General features: G+C 39.3%; 1 protein-coding gene across 1 annotated transcript in view; it reads right to left on the reverse strand.

The window, feature by feature from the left end:
* LOC119773849 (nuclear receptor subfamily 6 group A member 1-A) overlaps nt 1-17,632 on the reverse strand; it is a 153,994-nt gene that overhangs the window by 111,642 nt on the left and 24,720 nt on the right. The window contains exon 2 of the mRNA XM_038271030.1: nt 13,089-13,133. Coding sequence (XP_038126958.1) covers nt 13,089-13,133 — 45 coding nt within the window. The remainder of the gene's footprint in view (nt 1-13,088; nt 13,134-17,632) is intronic.

Here is a 17,632-nt window from a genome sequence, read left to right on the forward strand (position 1 = left end):
CTGAGAAACTAACGTTACGTTTCCCCACTTTAAAACGAAGCAAACATGGCCGCTCACCCTACTGATCAGCTCTCTTCACTGCCATCGAAGGCTCCAACGTGTTTCCTTTTCAGGTGCTGCATCATAACAGTGGTGCTTCCATGCCATGTTAATTTGTTTTTACAAAAGTTGCATGTTACGACTTTTTTCGCTTTACAAAGCGCAGGCTGTCTGCGAATTGAGACGCAGCTTAGGTTTGCGGTATTGGTCATTAGAACAGTTGACGTTACTGCCTTTTGAAAACAGCCTTTGGTCACCTGTGGCGCTGGCTCGCTCTGCCGTACTTTTTTTTTCTTCCCGCGTTTCAATCAAGTGGCAGTGATGACGACGGCGGCGGATGACGCATTAATCGCGCGACACAACTAATCGATGATGAAATTCGTTGCCAACGCTTTTAAAAGTCGATTTTTATCGATTTTATCAATTCGTTGTTGCAGCCCTAGTTATGTATTTAACAATTGCACGCAGGAGAAGAACTATGTATGACGATACAAAAAAAATAAATAAATAAAACTCCAGGAACTTGTAGTAAATATTTATTCCAGCAAGTTCTTCTCAAACAGATGTGAGAAATGTTGTAGATGGTTTAAACCTTGAGCTTATTTAAAGGTGTTACCTTTTAAATTCATGGTGCGCTTACATTGGAATCCAGTCCAAGCTTAAAGAGTAACTAATTATATTAATTATTACATTCTGCATCATTTCTGACAATCATTGTGATAATAACCAAATCCTTTTACATTACAGTTTACTTTATCTATTCAAATTAGAAAAGCTGATCAGCCAAGAAACAGCATAAAAAGTGTTTGTTCAGAGCATGCAGCTGGGATTATATATCAAAGTTTTGGCTGAGTGATAATCATTAGCATTGGTTCTAAGAGGTAAACAGCGTTTACCTCTTAAGAGTTTCCCTCTTCACCTCAGATGGTCAAGTTACATCACAGAAATCATAACACAAGTCATATATAGCTGCAAAAGCATTTGATTGATCCTTTAAAGAAGCAAACAAATCATGGTAATTATACAATATCATTTTTGTCTCCCCAATCTTTAACAGAGTTTTACCTTGGAAAAATGTTCCAACTAAATGCTAAAATAGTTGTGTTTTTTTCATTAAAATAGTCCCAGAGCTGTGAAGGTGGCAGGACTTGCTATCCTGCAAGAAGCATCCATAACTTTCCTACTTCTTACAGTATCTAACTATAGATATAGCCCAAGTGCTTCAGTCTCTTACAGGCAGGTTGACAGTTAGGCTGCGCATAGAAGTAAACAAAAAAAACGTCAGTATTGCAAAAACGCATAGATATGGTAATACATTTTATTCAAAAGGATCTTAAAGTGTCCTTGAGTTTCCTGAAGAGTTAAAGGCCAAGATACAATGAATCAAACATTTAAGATAAGACAGAAAATTACTGATGAAAAAAAAGTTTACACCAGAGGGACCTTATCTAAGGGATGCTGATCTGAGTGAGTGAATTGGGATGGAGAAACGTTGAAGGTCAGATAAATATGTAGGGGTGAGACTGAAGCACCCGATCCAGCGGTCATTCAATTTGTGTTCCATTTCCATATTACACCTCTTCTTCCCAAGCCGTTCATGACAAAGCTATGCGAGGTAATGTTTGAGGCTTCTTTGATAGAATAGGGAATTCTGCTGTCATTTGGATGTCTGCTTGGTCTGAGGCAATAAAGATCAGTAAAAGAGTCGATTAACAGGTCTTCTTTATATAGGCCGCCTTTGAATCTGAATCCAATTCTGTAAGAGCTCCCCTCCTTGAACTGCCACCATAAGGCGTCGGAGGGGTTTCAGCGCCCAGAGGCTGACAGGTCAGACAAAGAGTGGTCCAAAAAGTCCCCAGGATGACAAAGACATCTAGGCATATGCCGTTCCCCAGTACGGCTGAGCTGGGACCCCATCCTGGAGCCAAGGCTGGGCAGGGGGTTTATCAGGGAGTATTTGGTGGTTGGGTTCTTCTTCGTGGGACCTCACCAGGCCCACCTCGAAAATGTGACAACGCCATCCCTCAGTGGGCCCACCACCTCCTTGGGTATTCATTATGGGTGGAGCTACAATGGCCAGAAATGGTCATGCTTGCTTCTACACATAGCCTGGCCTCTTCAACATCACTCTTTGAAAGCGGTTGGACTCTAAGTCATGGGTTGTCCATAATGAACACCATGTTCAACCATATTCTGTGCAGTGTGCATCAGGACATCCTAGGCCAGAGGTTGATGATGGACTTTGTAGTCATATCTTCTTACCTTCAGTTGCATGTATTGGACACTTGGGTGAAGGGAGGGGCAGAACTGTCCACCCATCACAGACTGGTGCGGAGCTGGATACGCTGGAAGAGGAGGAAGCCGAACAGACTTGGCAGGTTAAATAAGTAGTGAGAGTCTGCTGGGAACATCTGGTGGAGCCCTCGGCCAGGGACATGTTAAACTCCCACCTCTGGGAGAGCTTCTCCCAGATTCCACGGGAGGTTTGGTGGGCCGTGTTTTCTGCCTCCATTCACATCCCCATTGCAGGCAGTAAGCACTTATAGTGAGGTCAAATGTGCCGGAGTTCCTGAGAGTTCATGGAGAAAGACTATTGGTTTGCCTCAAAGCAATTCGGGAAACCCGTTCAGCGCCTCTGAAGGGGAAAGAAGAGCTTTGCTAACACTTTTCAGTTGGAGTAGAGCTGCTGACCCTGAAAAAAGGCAGCATTGGGCAGTCAAAGGATCTCCTAAAGCCGGCTGACATGCCTTCCGTGGTGGAAGAAGAGACTACGTGCATTCATCACCCATGCTGAAGTCACTGAGGTGGTCAAAAAAACTCCCTGGTGGTAAGACTTCACGGGTGGATGACATACGGCCTAAGTACCTTAGAGCTCTGAATATTGTCAGGCTGCCATGGCTGACATGCCTCTTTAACATTGCTTGGAGGTCAGGGACAGTGCCACTGGATTAGCAGACTTTGTGGTGATTCATAACCTGTATGGAGAGGATTTTGAAGCACAGTCAAGATCCCGAGGGGTTCTGGTTCATGGACCAGCTGATCTCATCCCTGCTTTTTGCGGATGAGGTGGTTCTGCGATTTACCTCCTACAAAGACCTACAGCATGCCCTGGCGCGGTTCGCAGAAGATTCTGACGCGGCTGTGATGAGAATCTGCTCCTCTAAGTCCGAGGCCATGGCCCTCAACAGAAAAAGGTTGCTTGCCCCCTTCAGAAATAGAGCTCCTGCCTCAAGTGGAGTTTCAACTATTGATCTCCTGGTCCATTCTCCTCTCACTCGTGAACAGGATCCCAAGATATTTAATCGGTGTGGCTGCTGCTATAATGCAGATGCTGCACTGGTCTGTTGTGGTGGTCTTTCTCCTTTTTTTCCCTCAACTATGGTCATGAAATCTGGATCACGACCAGATTTCAGAACAAGAAGGATGTCTCAGACACGTCAAGCTAAAATGAACTTTCTCCTCAAGGTGCATGGGCACTCCCTTAGAAATAGGGAGGGGAACTCAGTCATTTATGAGAGGCTCGTTTTGGAGACGCTTCTCCTCCAAATCATGAGGAGCCTGCTAACGGGACTCTGACATCTTTTTCTGATGCTCCCCAGATGCCTCCATTGGGACGTGATCCAGGCACATACCCATTGCAGGAGACCCAAGAGACGCCCCAGGACACGATGGAGGGACTATATCTCACAGCTGGCCTGGGAGTGCCTGAAGCCTTTTTTTTTATATGGATTTTTGATTTATAAAAAAAAAAAAAAAAAGAAATGAAAGCATTTTGTAAACAAACTAAACTGAATTTCGAAGTTTTATGCAGAGCATTGGAATATTTAAATGTTTTTCACTTCCTGAATTTTTATTTCCATGCATCAAAGCCATTCTTTAGAATGAAGCAACACTTAGTTGCATTGGATCTACATCATCAAAAACAATTCCCTAAAGTTACTTCTGTATTTTGAAAACTACATTTCAAGAAAAGTAATGTTTGATTTTTTTGTGTCTATAGCTCTGCACGACTTAGACATTTTATATAGACTGAATCAAAGTTACCGCTGGTCATAAAACCAGAGGCTAAATGGAATAGAGGAAGCACTCATCAGGACATCATGGCCAGTGCAGCCATTAGGCAAACCTTCCAGTCCGCAAGTAATTATAATCGAATATTATCCACTCTCACCTTCTTTACAAAAAATCCAAAGGGAATCGCTGTCAAAGAAAAACTTCACTACATTGTATCCCATTCGAGAAATGTGTCTATAAAAGTTTGACATTGAAAAGATAACGTATGTTTCAGAGCCGCTGTCAATGTTCAATCATTTCATGTTAATGCTTATGGATAATTGTGTTAAATAACCAACATCTCAATTTCAGTCAAATAAATCGTGATTATCAAACTCAACCAGCCCTTTGTGGCATATCAGTCTAGAAAGAAGCTGGTAATGAGGGAGTCCGAATTAAAAGGCAGGAATAACACAGCCAGACTAAACAGGTTAGAAACAATCACAAGTGTGGGTGTGATTCAAATACATCTTTTTTTTTTTAAGGGAAAGCCAGTCACTGGAATTTTAAACATATATCCAGCTCTTTCTGGATATAATAAAAGGCAGTGTTAAATTCCTTCATTGCAGCAGCAAACTTGACAGAATTGCCCTGTTACCATATGCGCCCAGGTCCTACGCTGGTCTATTTTAGACCAGAGAGTCTTAACCTTACCAGACTGACTTGCACCACTTCAGGACAGTCTGGCTGCCCAAGCTAGGCTAGTAACATTCTATGTTTTACAGTTCTAAGCACTTGATAAGTTCTTTTTTAATTTGGTAATTTCCCAATGGTTTTTAGCATTATTAGAACTACAGTGGTTAATGGTCAATTGGTCATATATTCCTGACAAGGTCAAGTATAGAAATTTATATGGCTAAATATATATGACCAAATATTGTCTTAGGGGCTACAGTGTATTTATTTATTGTAAAATATTGGGAATTTTCTTCCACCCTAGAAGAAAAAAAACTTGCAGTGTCTCCTTGTATATGCTACTCATCTAATAAAGTCCTCCTATAGCTTCTGCAGTATAGTTTAACAGTTGTTTTGTTTTTGTTTTTTTAAACAGACATTTTTATGGCCTAGACATTAGCTGAAAAGGAACAGCTGCTGTCGCTGTGCAGATTAAGTGCTAAAATAGTCACTTTGACCAAACATTGAGCGGAAATGATCGCACCGTGCCTCAAATCACTGCTTGTTGATCAAAGAAAGTGGGCTTGTAGTATAATGGGCAGGCGCAGTCAAGGCAGGTGCTTCCTGGAGAGGGGGTAGATAATGACAGTTCTATGTAGACCTCTTTCCCGGGCTGATAAGGGCTTCTGCTCAGAGAGCCGAATTCATGAGGATTACTCATTCATGCATGAGTAAAGCGAAATACCACCTTGTGCAGGATTTTGATGTGAAAATAGCAGTAAACATAATTAAAAGCTCAAAAAAGTTTATTTTGCATAATGTAGGCAAAATTACAAAACTAAATTTTGTAAACATGCTAATTACAAAAATAGAATGCAACATTTTTTGTTTTCCAGTGAAATATACAACCTTAGATGTTTTCCCTTAGATGCAAATAGAAATCAGTAAAAGTCCTAATGAGATTATTCATCCACCAAAGAGTCCAGTAAATTTCTTCCTTTTCCATTTTAAAAAGAGCAAATATGCCGGCAGGTCATGACTACTAGTCGTCATGTCTGTGGCTGCACCTACAGCCAGACACAGCTTAACCTGGACTCAACAGATGCAAGGAAAATGCAGCCAGAGAGAAACGTAGACTTCCCGTGATCACAGGACTGCTTCTGTTCAGTTACTCACAGACATGTCAAATAGGTTAAAAAAAATCCGAAGCAAAACAAAACAATGGATGAATACCCTAATTTCTGCTATGACAGACCAGAGACAAAACATGGAGTTCTATAAGTATAATCAGCACTCCATAGAGTAGATCAGTTATGATGGATATTTCAAGAAATAAAGGTAACATAGGTTTTATTTTTCAGGTTAGTAATTCAGATCAGAGATTTCACTTGAAATCGGAGAATGACTTTCAATCCCTCGACCACATTCTTTGCCCATTATAGACAATTGCACCTTGAAAATATTCAATTAAACCACTAAGAGAAAATGCTCAAAAGCCTAGTCTTCTCATTAGTCCACTACGGCTCAAAGTGTTTTTTCCCCGACGAAGCAGACCAAGAAGATCATCTCATCTTTCGAGCTTTGGTGCTACGGGCGCATGCTCAAAATCAGTCTGACGGAGGTGTTACGCAACAAGGAGGTGCTACAAAGATTGCTACTAATTAACTGTTGTCATCTTGAGCAGTTGGCTCTTTAAACAGAATATACTACCGAATATGGCAGCAGGGGAATATTTCACAAACTGCTTTTGCACGAAAAAAAACAAACTACTGTATCATGGAGTTCTAGACTAAAAATAACCAGAAGGCTGTTCGTATAGTCCACACGATATTCAAAGGATTAGTGCTCTAATTAGAGACATTCATTTCAGAAAATAAATCATTATTTTCATGATGCTGAAACCAAACCAAATGAAACCAAAGTCCTCTTCAACAATGACTTGTCTATTGCAGTTGAACAACTACTACTTCTTATTAAATCTTCTCTTTAAATAAGTGACATAAATATCTGACATCAAAATGTAAACAGACATGAGATCACCACTACAGTATACCTCAATAATCTGTGAAGAAAAAAATATCAAATAAAAATTTTGCTCAAAATTATCTCAATATAAAGAAAAGGGCGCAGTATGAATTTTTTTTTAACAATCTATTAGATTGTGAAGATTAAGATTTTTTTTCCAATCCATTTACCTTGATTACCTGAAACAAGCAACATAATAATATAAGTAATTCCGTAAAAGTTAAAAAAAATAAATAAATAAATTATAAATAAATTCTTAAAAAAATATAATATAACTTTCACCACCAAATTAATAAAGCAAAAGCAGCTACTGAAGTATTTAATGGCAGTTGTATGGACTGTGGAAAATGCCTTTTTAATCAACCTTTAAGAATTAATATCGACTCATAACTCAACCTTTTTTTAACACATCCCTGATTAAAAAGACAAATCTGTTATGAGTATTTAATAAACAAAATTTAGAGAAACCAAAACAATTGCTCCATATTTTAGTGCAGCTACTGAAAACCTCGAAAACGTTTAAGAATCAATCTGGCACAGCCGTAGCTATGATTAAATGACCCCATTAAAAGTTGACATTTTACCGTGTTTTGGTCCCTATTTTCTCTACAAGAGACAGTTTCGTTGACATGCCTGGTCAGGAAGTCGCAAATAAAAAAATAAGCAAAGCCTCACGCATTACAGGAATAAACTGAGAACATTAATAAGGGAAAACTTCAGAGTCACAAAGTTCTTTGACCTTTAAACAGCATATTTCAAAGTAAATAAAACAGTTTAGAATATCTATTTATTTCTTCTCATAAAAACAACAGCATCAGTGCTTTTAGGGCAGCAATTTCTTCCTTATACATAAAGATTCAACCTTCAATCATTTCAATAATTCAGGCACCAAGGTGAGGCAGGTTATCGAAATGAATACCAATCAAACTGATGTTTTACAGCCTTCATCCTCACGATGATTTTCAGCTTACAGCTAATGAAAACAAACATTTAAGATTTTAATACTACATCAGAAAAATAAAAAAACATTCAATACAGAGATGTAGGCTTCATGAAAAACATGTTCAGTACCTGTTAAAGGTCAACATTTTCAATGTGACTGTATAAAGTCACACAGAGGAGGTTTTGAACGAGTGATGAGAGAAAAAAAACAAAAACAAGGAAGTTAACATTGATTCTTAGGTTAGACTGATAAACATTGTCATCTAGTTACATACATGATATGCATTAAGAGTCATTGTTATTTTGCCAAAAATGATTAATAATAGAAATGTACTTTTCTATCTGGCGCTCAAGAAATCAGTTGATCCAAAAGGTTTTAATCATATCGAAATGTAGAGGATCTTTAAAAATATTAAACAGCTTAATGAAGTGATCACAATTATTTTACATTGAAAAAATGAAATAAAAGCCTAATCAGGGCAGGATTTACCATTAGGCAATACTAGGCAGTTCCTGGGGGCCCCATAAAACTTTGTTTACATGCACATTAATTTTGTTTTTAACAAAAAAATCCTTTCGCTAAAGTGCCATCAGAACACTTATAAGATTAAGCGTGTCTCAGCCCCCCTTCAGTGTCCACCACATTGGATCAGTCTATTTGCTGCAACGGATGGCAGCAAACCATTTGAAAACAAACGATGCGAAGAGGAGTGTTGCAAACTTAGTCTTTTCTCTTTTAGCAATTTTATTTCAAAAAAGCTCCTTGCACCAAATCTAGTGACTTTTTTCTGCTACTGGAGACTTTGGAGACAACATCTAAAAGCAGCAAACTCTGCTCTCCAGAGCAAGTAGATTGGTAACCCCGCCTCCTGCTCTCTTCTATCCTGTCTGCTGTCATGATTCATGCAGCTATTATTTCATCCAAATGAAAAATGGAGAACAGATAAGCAGATCATGGCTTGTCTACAGTGAAAAGAAGGACTGGGGTATTTACTTTGGCCTTTTTGGAAACACAGGAAGGAGCAATCAGCTAAGTGAGCTTAGTGCTTGGAAAAAACCTTTAATTTTAAGACAGCATGAAAAGTCAGCTGAGTACAAAACAAAACAAGAAGAAAAAGGACAAGAAGAGAGGGACAAAACCTAGAACAAATAATGGATGTCTATTCTACTAAAATTTCTGTATCTGTATAATTGGTCTGTTTTATGTGTTGTCTTCTCAACTCAGAGGGCCCCATGCCCGTCTTCGCCTGGGGCCCCAAATTTCCTGAATCCGCCCTCGAGTCTATTATTTAGCCAAATTGCCCACCTCTACATTGAACTCCTTTCTATAGAGTGCAGCCTTATTTTACTGGCTGGCAGAGCGGGTGGGGGGGCCTCAGTGCTGCAAGTTGCCTAGAGCAGCTTCCCACCATGAACCAGATGTTAAATACCACATCTCCACTCTGCTTTTCAGTCACACGTCTCAGCCCTCTGCTTGGGACTCCTTTATGCAATTCTGTTCTTTCCTTTTTAATCAGATTCCATTTTGTGGAAATGTGCAAAACAGGCCTAAACAAAGAATATTAAAATAACTAATTTGGAGGCTTCCAATGAGACGCTTACTGCTCCTCATAAAATCACCTTCACGTTTGCAGATAAATAGAAAGCGTCTGTGTGGGTTGGTGTTTGGTTTAATTAGACAAACCAATCCTGGCTTTAATCCACCCTCTGTAATAATATGGGCATTTCTGAAAGTGGTAGAAAGTAGCAGATATATTTCAGTTTCAGTGAGCCTGGGGAGGAGAAACTGCCCTGTGGGAATAATGTGACCAGGTGAGACATTTTTAACACCTACAGAAGTTTCTCTGAGCAGACCTCAGCTGACAGTTGGTGTCTGAGGTCAAAACGGGAAGCGTAATGGTTTGAAAATGTTTTCCTTTTTTTTAAACGAGCACGATTCCCAGTCTTTCTGTTCATATATGTGAAACAGGGAGGTAATACAAAACCAGTATCTGACAAAATAAATGAAAAAATCCCCAATCCAGGCTTTGAAATCCGCTTTCACGTCTCAGCATGCTATAAAATGACAGCTTTTATTATCAGCGGCATTTCTAAAATCTAGAAATAACACATCACTGATATAAATGAGGGGTAGAGAAAGAGCTTAGAAGGAAACGGTATCTGCAGAGATCTGGAAGCAGCGGGTAGATATGGCTCTCTGCGTAAAGTGTATTAGGGCCACACAAGCCTCAGTGTGTTTATCCCTGTGGAGTTGGGCTTTGTCATCACACACTGTGAAGTTATAGGCACTGACACTGGGAACAGCGTGACCCACTTCTCCCTGACCTGGAAACACTCCGCAGGCTGACCCCAAGTCTAACGCCACCGCGAGTTGAATCATGCGAGAAGAAGAAAAAAAAAGGGACGTTGACTCATATCTAGGCTAATCATGAATTATTAAAGGCTAAAATGAAAAGAAAGCACAGAGGTCAGCGGCATCAGCTCCTGGATGACACGCAGCATTCGTGCTAAATTTACAGCGCAAAAGACAGGGCCCGCCGCAGGAGGAGAAAAGGGAAAGAATTGGTTTCATATGTTGATAATTCATCAACTTAACTAAAGATTCACTTTGGTTAAACTGCACCTTGAGCTTAACAGTAAGATTGACTTTTAAATGTCAAATAAATGGCACAAAGGAATAAAGAGATGTGGCGATTTGTGGAGGTGTTGAGAGTTTAGCAGCTGCGCTGAGCAGCACGAAGAGAAATAAAAACCTGGTGGTCTTTGAAAGAATTTTGGATGCCGCCATCAGAAGTCAGCCCAGTTATGTGAGGACAAAGAAAAGGCATGTGCTGGGCTCAGGCCAAGTACTTCCATATGGGCCTTGAGTTCACTGGGTCCAGGTTGCATGTGGCAGCAAACATTAGCAGGAGGTTCAGTAGGAACAGGCTGCCACCCAATGGCTGAAGAGGTGTAGTGCATCAAGGACACTGAATACGTCACCATGTGTTTAAGTTGATTACAAAATTACAAGAGGAGGAGTGTTTAAAATATAAAGACAACTAAGAAAAATAAAGACTTAATAAAATAACTAAAGATCCTTCTTAAATGAGACAAACCCTACATGATGTTTACTTGTGATCATTTAAAGAAAAGGGTTCTTAATAATATTTTATTGATTAAAAACAGGATCCAGTGAAAAAATCCACTAGGAATTCAAGCTGCTAATGATTAACCATGAAGAGATGCAGCAACCAAATTACCATGACAACCTCACTCCCACTACTGGAGTGGGGTCAAAGCGGGGTGTGGAGGGGCGAGGAGCTAAAGAAGCAACAACAATAACAAAAAAAAAAACACAGCAAAAAAGGAAGAATTTAACAAACAAAAGTATTTGTACTTAGAACATTGGTGTAAATCTATTTTATTATTTATGTAGGAGTCGAATAGAACCTAATGCTAAATTAATAAAAAAAACTATCATAAGACAAAAACTTTTTTTTCATTCATTTGTCAACAACCACCAACAATCTCATTGTTAGAGATAAATTCAAGAATCTTAAAAGTAGAAAAAAATGCTGTACCAAATGGTTAGAAAGTTTAACTACATATTTCAGGAAATGATTTTGAGGAAAAAATATGAACTATCTGCACTTTAAAAAACATTTACGTGTGTGTATGTGTGGCCATGTCTTTAATACCTGGTGGGGACAATTTCCTAGGAATATGCTACATTTTGGGGACTCATAGGAACTTGTGGGGACCAACAACTGGTCCCCACAAGGAAAGTTTCTCTTCTTGGGGTGGGGGTTAGGTTTAGGACTAAGGTGTGAATTGAGTTTAGGTTAGGTTTAGGGATAGGTATGTGTCGGTAATGGTTAGGGTTAGGGCAAGGGTCATGGTTAGGCCATATAAATTAGTGGGAAATTAATGGAAGTCAATGGAAGGTCCCCACAAGGATGTTGTGACACAACATGTGTGTGTGTGTGTGTGTTTGTGTTTGTGTGTGTATGTCATCTATCTATCCATCTATCCATCCATCCAGCTGTTGAATATTTGGATTAAAAAAAACTTAAAAATTTGAATGATTTGAAACCTTTTCATCTTCTATAAACAAAAGAAATGAAATGGTATGAAGACAGATGAGAGGAAAATAATTGCATGACTAAAGGTATTAGCAGAGTTTAGGAGCATAAACAGCATCAGCCTCAAAGATTAATCAGAGAAGCACTTTTTTTTTTTTTATCACCTGAATCTAATCACACATTCCACGATCTATTCCCAGATATCCAAGTTAACGCAGGTATTACATCTACAGGCATAGTGTTGAAAACAGCTGTTGGCAGCTCAGTTATTTGGCCCCTGACCTGGGTTTTTGGGCCCTGAATGGAGGCTTGTGAATTCCCACCCTGTTAGAAGCATTTACAGGCCCAGAGAGCCTTGCCTCAGCCTCCCTTGACCTCAGTATCACCCTTGCCCAGAGCTTGCACTGAGGAATCCTGGGAACATAAAGAGCCTAAAAGAGAAAAAGAAAGCTGCCCTGGCAGCAAGCCTACCTTGTCACGTTTACAACCCAATCAGGCACTGCCTCATAAATTTACGCCTCATCCTGCTACAAGCCAACAATGCTGGTCATTCAGTGTGTGCGCAGCTTTAATAGCTCCTCTTCAGCTTTCTTCCACTGCCTAGAAACAAACCTCTTCTCCTCCTCTTACTTCTCAAAGGTTTGGAAAGAATGAGCAGAAGGCTTACATCCAAGGAGAACGACACACAATCAGGTCAGAGAGGAGTCACGGCGAGGTCAGCTGCTTCTCAACTGTGTCCGACCTCTGACCCTCTCTACAGTGCCACCTGGTGCCGAAATGACACTCAGGAGTCTAAAGTGAACTTCATGTGAACCTGGACCTTAACATTGGACCACTGCCTCACCTCGATCCCTATGGTGCACAGTTCCTTTACAGCAGAGACCCTCTGCTTAACTCGTTTCCCCACATCTCAGTGTTTGAGACATTAGTGATTCTGCCACCGAAGCTTTTTAACGTTGATTGAAGTTGGTATTTTTCCAGACACAAACATTCAGTCAAGTTTCACTTGATGGATTATAAATTTAGATAAACCGGAGCTGCAGCTCTTCCCAAGAGAGAGAGAGAAGCTACTGGGTTTAGGGCCATACTGCCCTCTTGTGGATATAACCAGAAATCCAGCCATTTTATTAATTTATAAACTTTAATTTGCCACTAGATGGAGCTCTTTCTTTAATAGTTTAAAAGACAGTCCTTATCAATCATGATAAAACTGTATTCTGACCAGTTATCAGTGCTGACCACATACATGTGATGTTGTAACAAAGATGGAGAGAAGATAACCTAATTTTGTAGATCAATAAAGACCAGACGTTAATTAACTAATATTAGCACATCCATGTTTGAACTTACCCATGCTGTCAGGTTCTGTCTCCAGTGGATGGTCACTGTAAAAACCTGGTGAGAAGGCACACAGAGGGAGAATAACTGTTAGATATTATGCATATAATCCAGTTTAATTGTTAAATTCAATAAAAAAAATTAAGGCCGTCTCAGTTAGCTGCTTCATGCTGACTGAAAGAAACCTACAGAAGTGTGAAACAGATATTTCATGAGCTGTTCAAGGGAACAAAGGGAAGTGGGTTATATAGAGAACGAAGGAGGTGATGTTATGGAATGACAGGAATCTGGCTTTCTTTCCCAAAATATATATACTATTTTAGCATCAGAAGGAATAATTACAGCTTATCTTTTTCTTAAAAAAGAAAAACGTTAATTTTATAAATTTAAGGTTTAACTCCCTTTAAAGCAAACTTCGAATGCAAAGTAAATCTAAATGAAAAAACTACACAGGAAAATATGCAGTTTGTCAGATTAACTAATTCCAACTAAAAGGTGCTAGAAGAGTTTGTGGATTCGGTTCTCAATTTCTTACGGTTTAAACAGAATATTTGATTTACGCAGCTGTGCTTTTCAAGTTCAACTTGTTTTCTGGTTTGCAGAAATGCTGAATAATATACATATACATCAAACATGTGGCTATGACAAAGGTGTTATCCCTCTTTTATTTTGTACAACCATAAAGCAGCTTGAGAAGTTTTTACATGTAAAGTCTGTTTTATTATCTGTAAAGAAGACCATATGTAATTTATGAACCCTGGTCCCAGAGGCACACTGCCCTGCATGTTAAGGGTATTTCCCAACTTTCACACACCTGATATAAACCGATAGGTTAACCGGCTCTACTGAACTACAATCATCTGAATGAAGTGAGTTGAAGCAGATAAACATCTAAAAACATGCAGGGCAGTGAGCCTTGAGGAGTTAAAAAAAGAAATAAATACTGGCTTATTCAATATTTTGTGCCCCATTTTAAGCAAGTTCAACTGTACCAAGTCATTGAGAAACTGAAGAATGAAGCCAGTCACAGAAAAGGTATGACAGCCTGGGCTGGGAATCTGGACAGCTTTATTCCCATTAATCCATTACAGAAAAAGAAGGTTGCAGAGCGAGAACAAAAGTCACTGTGCTTGCCAGAGGTGAACTGAGAAACACTACTAAAAATGCTGCTGTGCTTCAATTGTCCATGGGGAAAGTTTTAGTAATCAAAATAAACAAGTTTGAGACGATGTTTAATCTGCAAAAAATATATATTCTTCTGGCGCCAAAACCCACAGAACTGAAGCTGCTTTAGTGAATTAACCTCCACAAAAAGGTGGAGTTGCTTTTTACTACTTGGCACAAAGCCGTCACTCTATGCATGTCCAAAGTCAGTCCTAATGGGCCACTGTTCTGGAAAAGGAACATTTTGAAAGACAAAATATAAATATTATAACTTATAATCAGGCTAATCAGCATAATAAACCTAAGAATTAGATGCTGTCAACATCCAGACCATGAAAGAATCTGCCACAATATTAGTGAGATTTCCCCCTCCTTTACAGTTAAGAGCCAACATAGAAACAGTTTTTTTTAATAATTAGCAGCTTAAGGAGGCTGAAGCAAGTGTGTAGAGATAAGCCCCAATGAAAATGTCCCAAGTTAAATTATATATATATATATATGTTATACTTATAACATATTATGTTATCATAAGTATAACATATATACCTATTATACATATGTTGTTTGAGCTAAATGATCAGATCAGACAGTCACTGAAGCTCACCTTTATCACCGCAGTTATTTGAAAATGGCGAGGGTCATAAGACAAAAAGTGTATGAAGTGAATGAGAAGAAAAGAAAAGCCTCAGAAGACGCAGTGAAGGACTTTCATGACTAACAGTGAGCAAAGAGTAGTGATCATCTGTCCAAACGGTCAGTTAACCGAGTTCAATATTAAGTCCACTATATAGTCCTCGTTCTATATAGTGATTGAGGGATTTAGAGGTTAAAGAGGACATTTGTACACAATAAGCTTATATGAGCTATGAGAACAGAAACTTTTAAACAGGGCGTGCACAAAGAGAAATGAGCTTGTGCGCGCTTTCCCAAGCCTTTAATAGGCGTTCCCTCTCTGTAGGGGGTACAGGGCTGTGATGGTGCTTTTTTCTTTAAATGGAGAGGGCGGGTCTTTTCAAAAATTCTCGAAAATCCTCCACTATACCTTTAACTGGGACTGCAACTATAATTATTTTGCAAATTGATTAATATATTGATTATTTTTTCCAATTATTAATCAGACAGCCAAAGGATCCTTAAAGAAGATTCCGTAAAGAGATCTAATAGAAAGAGCAGATATACTACAAGTTCATGCTTCCATGTCTGAGAATATCATTAGTGACTTCAACCAGTGCCGTTTTGGTGGTATGATGAGCCCTAAAACCTCATTGGTCCTTATGGTGCAAATGTTCACATTTTATTACCAGCTATTTTGCAATTTTTTTTTTTTTTCAGGAAAGGAAGATTAGATCTTTTGGTTTTCCCCTTTCAGGAGTCCCCATACAGAACCATTTGTCTCTATCTTATCGTCTGCATCTTTTTCTGTCAGACCAACTACGTTCATGTCGTCTTTAATTCCATCCATAAATCTCTTCCTTTATCTTTCTCTAGACCTGCTGACTAGCAGATCCGGCCCTTAACATCCTTCTTCCAACGTACTTTCAAAGTCTAAACCACCTCCATCCATCTAATCTTCATTGTAACTCCCAAATAGAACCTCAAGATCATCTCAGTAAGAAAGATTAGATAAAAGTTTACTCATTTGGATTGAGAGAATGTTTTTGTAAAACATTACTCTTAAAAGCATGTGGCACATATCTCCGTACAAGGGATAGATTAATCATCTAAAACTGGGGAGGGGATCAGAGTTAAACTAAGCAATACCTGCTTAAATAATAAACAGGTTGCTCTGGTGTAGGTAAAGAGATTTGATAAAGACTTCTGGATGGTGAAGACATCTTCAAAAAAAAAATTAAAAAAGGGAAAGTTCGGTTACCTTCCAATTTAAGCCCATTTTGTGGCTGCGATGACCAGGATGACTGAAAATTAACACAAACGTGTTTTTTTTAGGATACGTTTACAAGTGAGGCTTCCAATCGATGGAACACAATTCAAGAGGAACATTTTCCACCTTACAGGTGCTGGTCATAAAATTAGAATATCATGAAAAAGTAGATTGATTTCAGTAATTCCATTTAAAAAGTGAAACTTGTATATTATATTCATACATTACATACAAACTCATATATTTCAGATGTTTATTTTGTTTAATTTTGATGATTACAAATGACAACAAATGAAAATCTCAAATTCATCATATCAGAAAATTAGAATATTACTGAAGACCAATAAAAACAAAGGATTTATAGAAATGTTGGCCAACTGAAAAGTATGAACATGAAAAGTATGAGCATGTACAGCACTCAGTATTTAGTTGGGCCTCCTTTGGCCTGTATTACTGCAGCAATGCGGCGTGGCATGGAGTCGATCAGTCTGTGGCACTGCTCAGGTGTTATGATAGCCCAGGTTGCTCTAATAGTGGCTTTTAGCTCTTCTGAATTGTTGGGTCTGGTGTATTGCATCTTCTTCTTCACAATACCCCATAGATTTTCTATGGGGTTAAGGTCAGGAGAGTTTGCTAGCCAATTAAGAACAGGGATACCATGGTCCTTCAACCAGGTACTGGTAGCTTTGGCACTGTGTGCAGGTGCCAAGTCCTGTTGGAAAATGAAATCTGCATCTCCAAAAAGTTGGTCAGCTGCAGGAAGCATGAAGTGCTCTAAAACTTCCTGGTATGTGGCTGCGTTGACCCTGGACCTCAGAAAACACAATGGACCAACACCAGCAGATGACATGGCACCCCAAACCATCACTGACTGTGGAAACTTTACACTGGACTTCAAGCAACGTGGATGAAGTGCCTCTCTTCTTTTCCTCCAGACTCTGGGACCTTGATTTCCAAAGGAAATGCAAAATTTACTTTCATCAGAGAACATGACTTTGGACCACTCACCAGCAGTCCAGTCCTGTTTCTCTTTAGCCCAGGCAAGACGCTTCTGACGCTGTCTGTGGTTCAAGAGTGGCTTGACACAAGGAATGCGACAGCAGAAACCCATGTCTTTCATACGTCTGTGTGTGGTGGTTCTTGAAGCACTCACTCCAGCTGCAGTCCACTCTTTGTGAATCTCCCCCACATTTTTGAATGGGTTTTGTTTCACAATCCTCTCCAGGGTGCGGTTATCTCTCTTGCTTGTACACTTTTTTCGACCACATCTTTTCCTTCCCTTCGCCTCTCTATTAATGTGCTTGGACACTGAGCTCTGTGAACAGCCAGCCTCTTTAGCGATGACCTTTTGTGTCTTGCCCTCCTTGTGCAAGGTGTCGATGGTCGTCTTTTGGACAACTGTCAAGTCAGCAGTCTTCCCCATGATTGTGTAGCCTATAGAACTAGACTGAAAGACCATTTAAAGGCTTTTGCAGGTGGTTTGAGTTAATTAGCTGATTAGAGTGTGGCA

Source organism: Cyprinodon tularosa, unplaced genomic scaffold, assembly GCF_016077235.1.
Source record: "Cyprinodon tularosa strain WSP-4 unplaced genomic scaffold, ASM1607723v1 ctg789, whole genome shotgun sequence".
Taxonomy (NCBI): domain Eukaryota; kingdom Metazoa; phylum Chordata; class Actinopteri; order Cyprinodontiformes; family Cyprinodontidae; genus Cyprinodon; species Cyprinodon tularosa.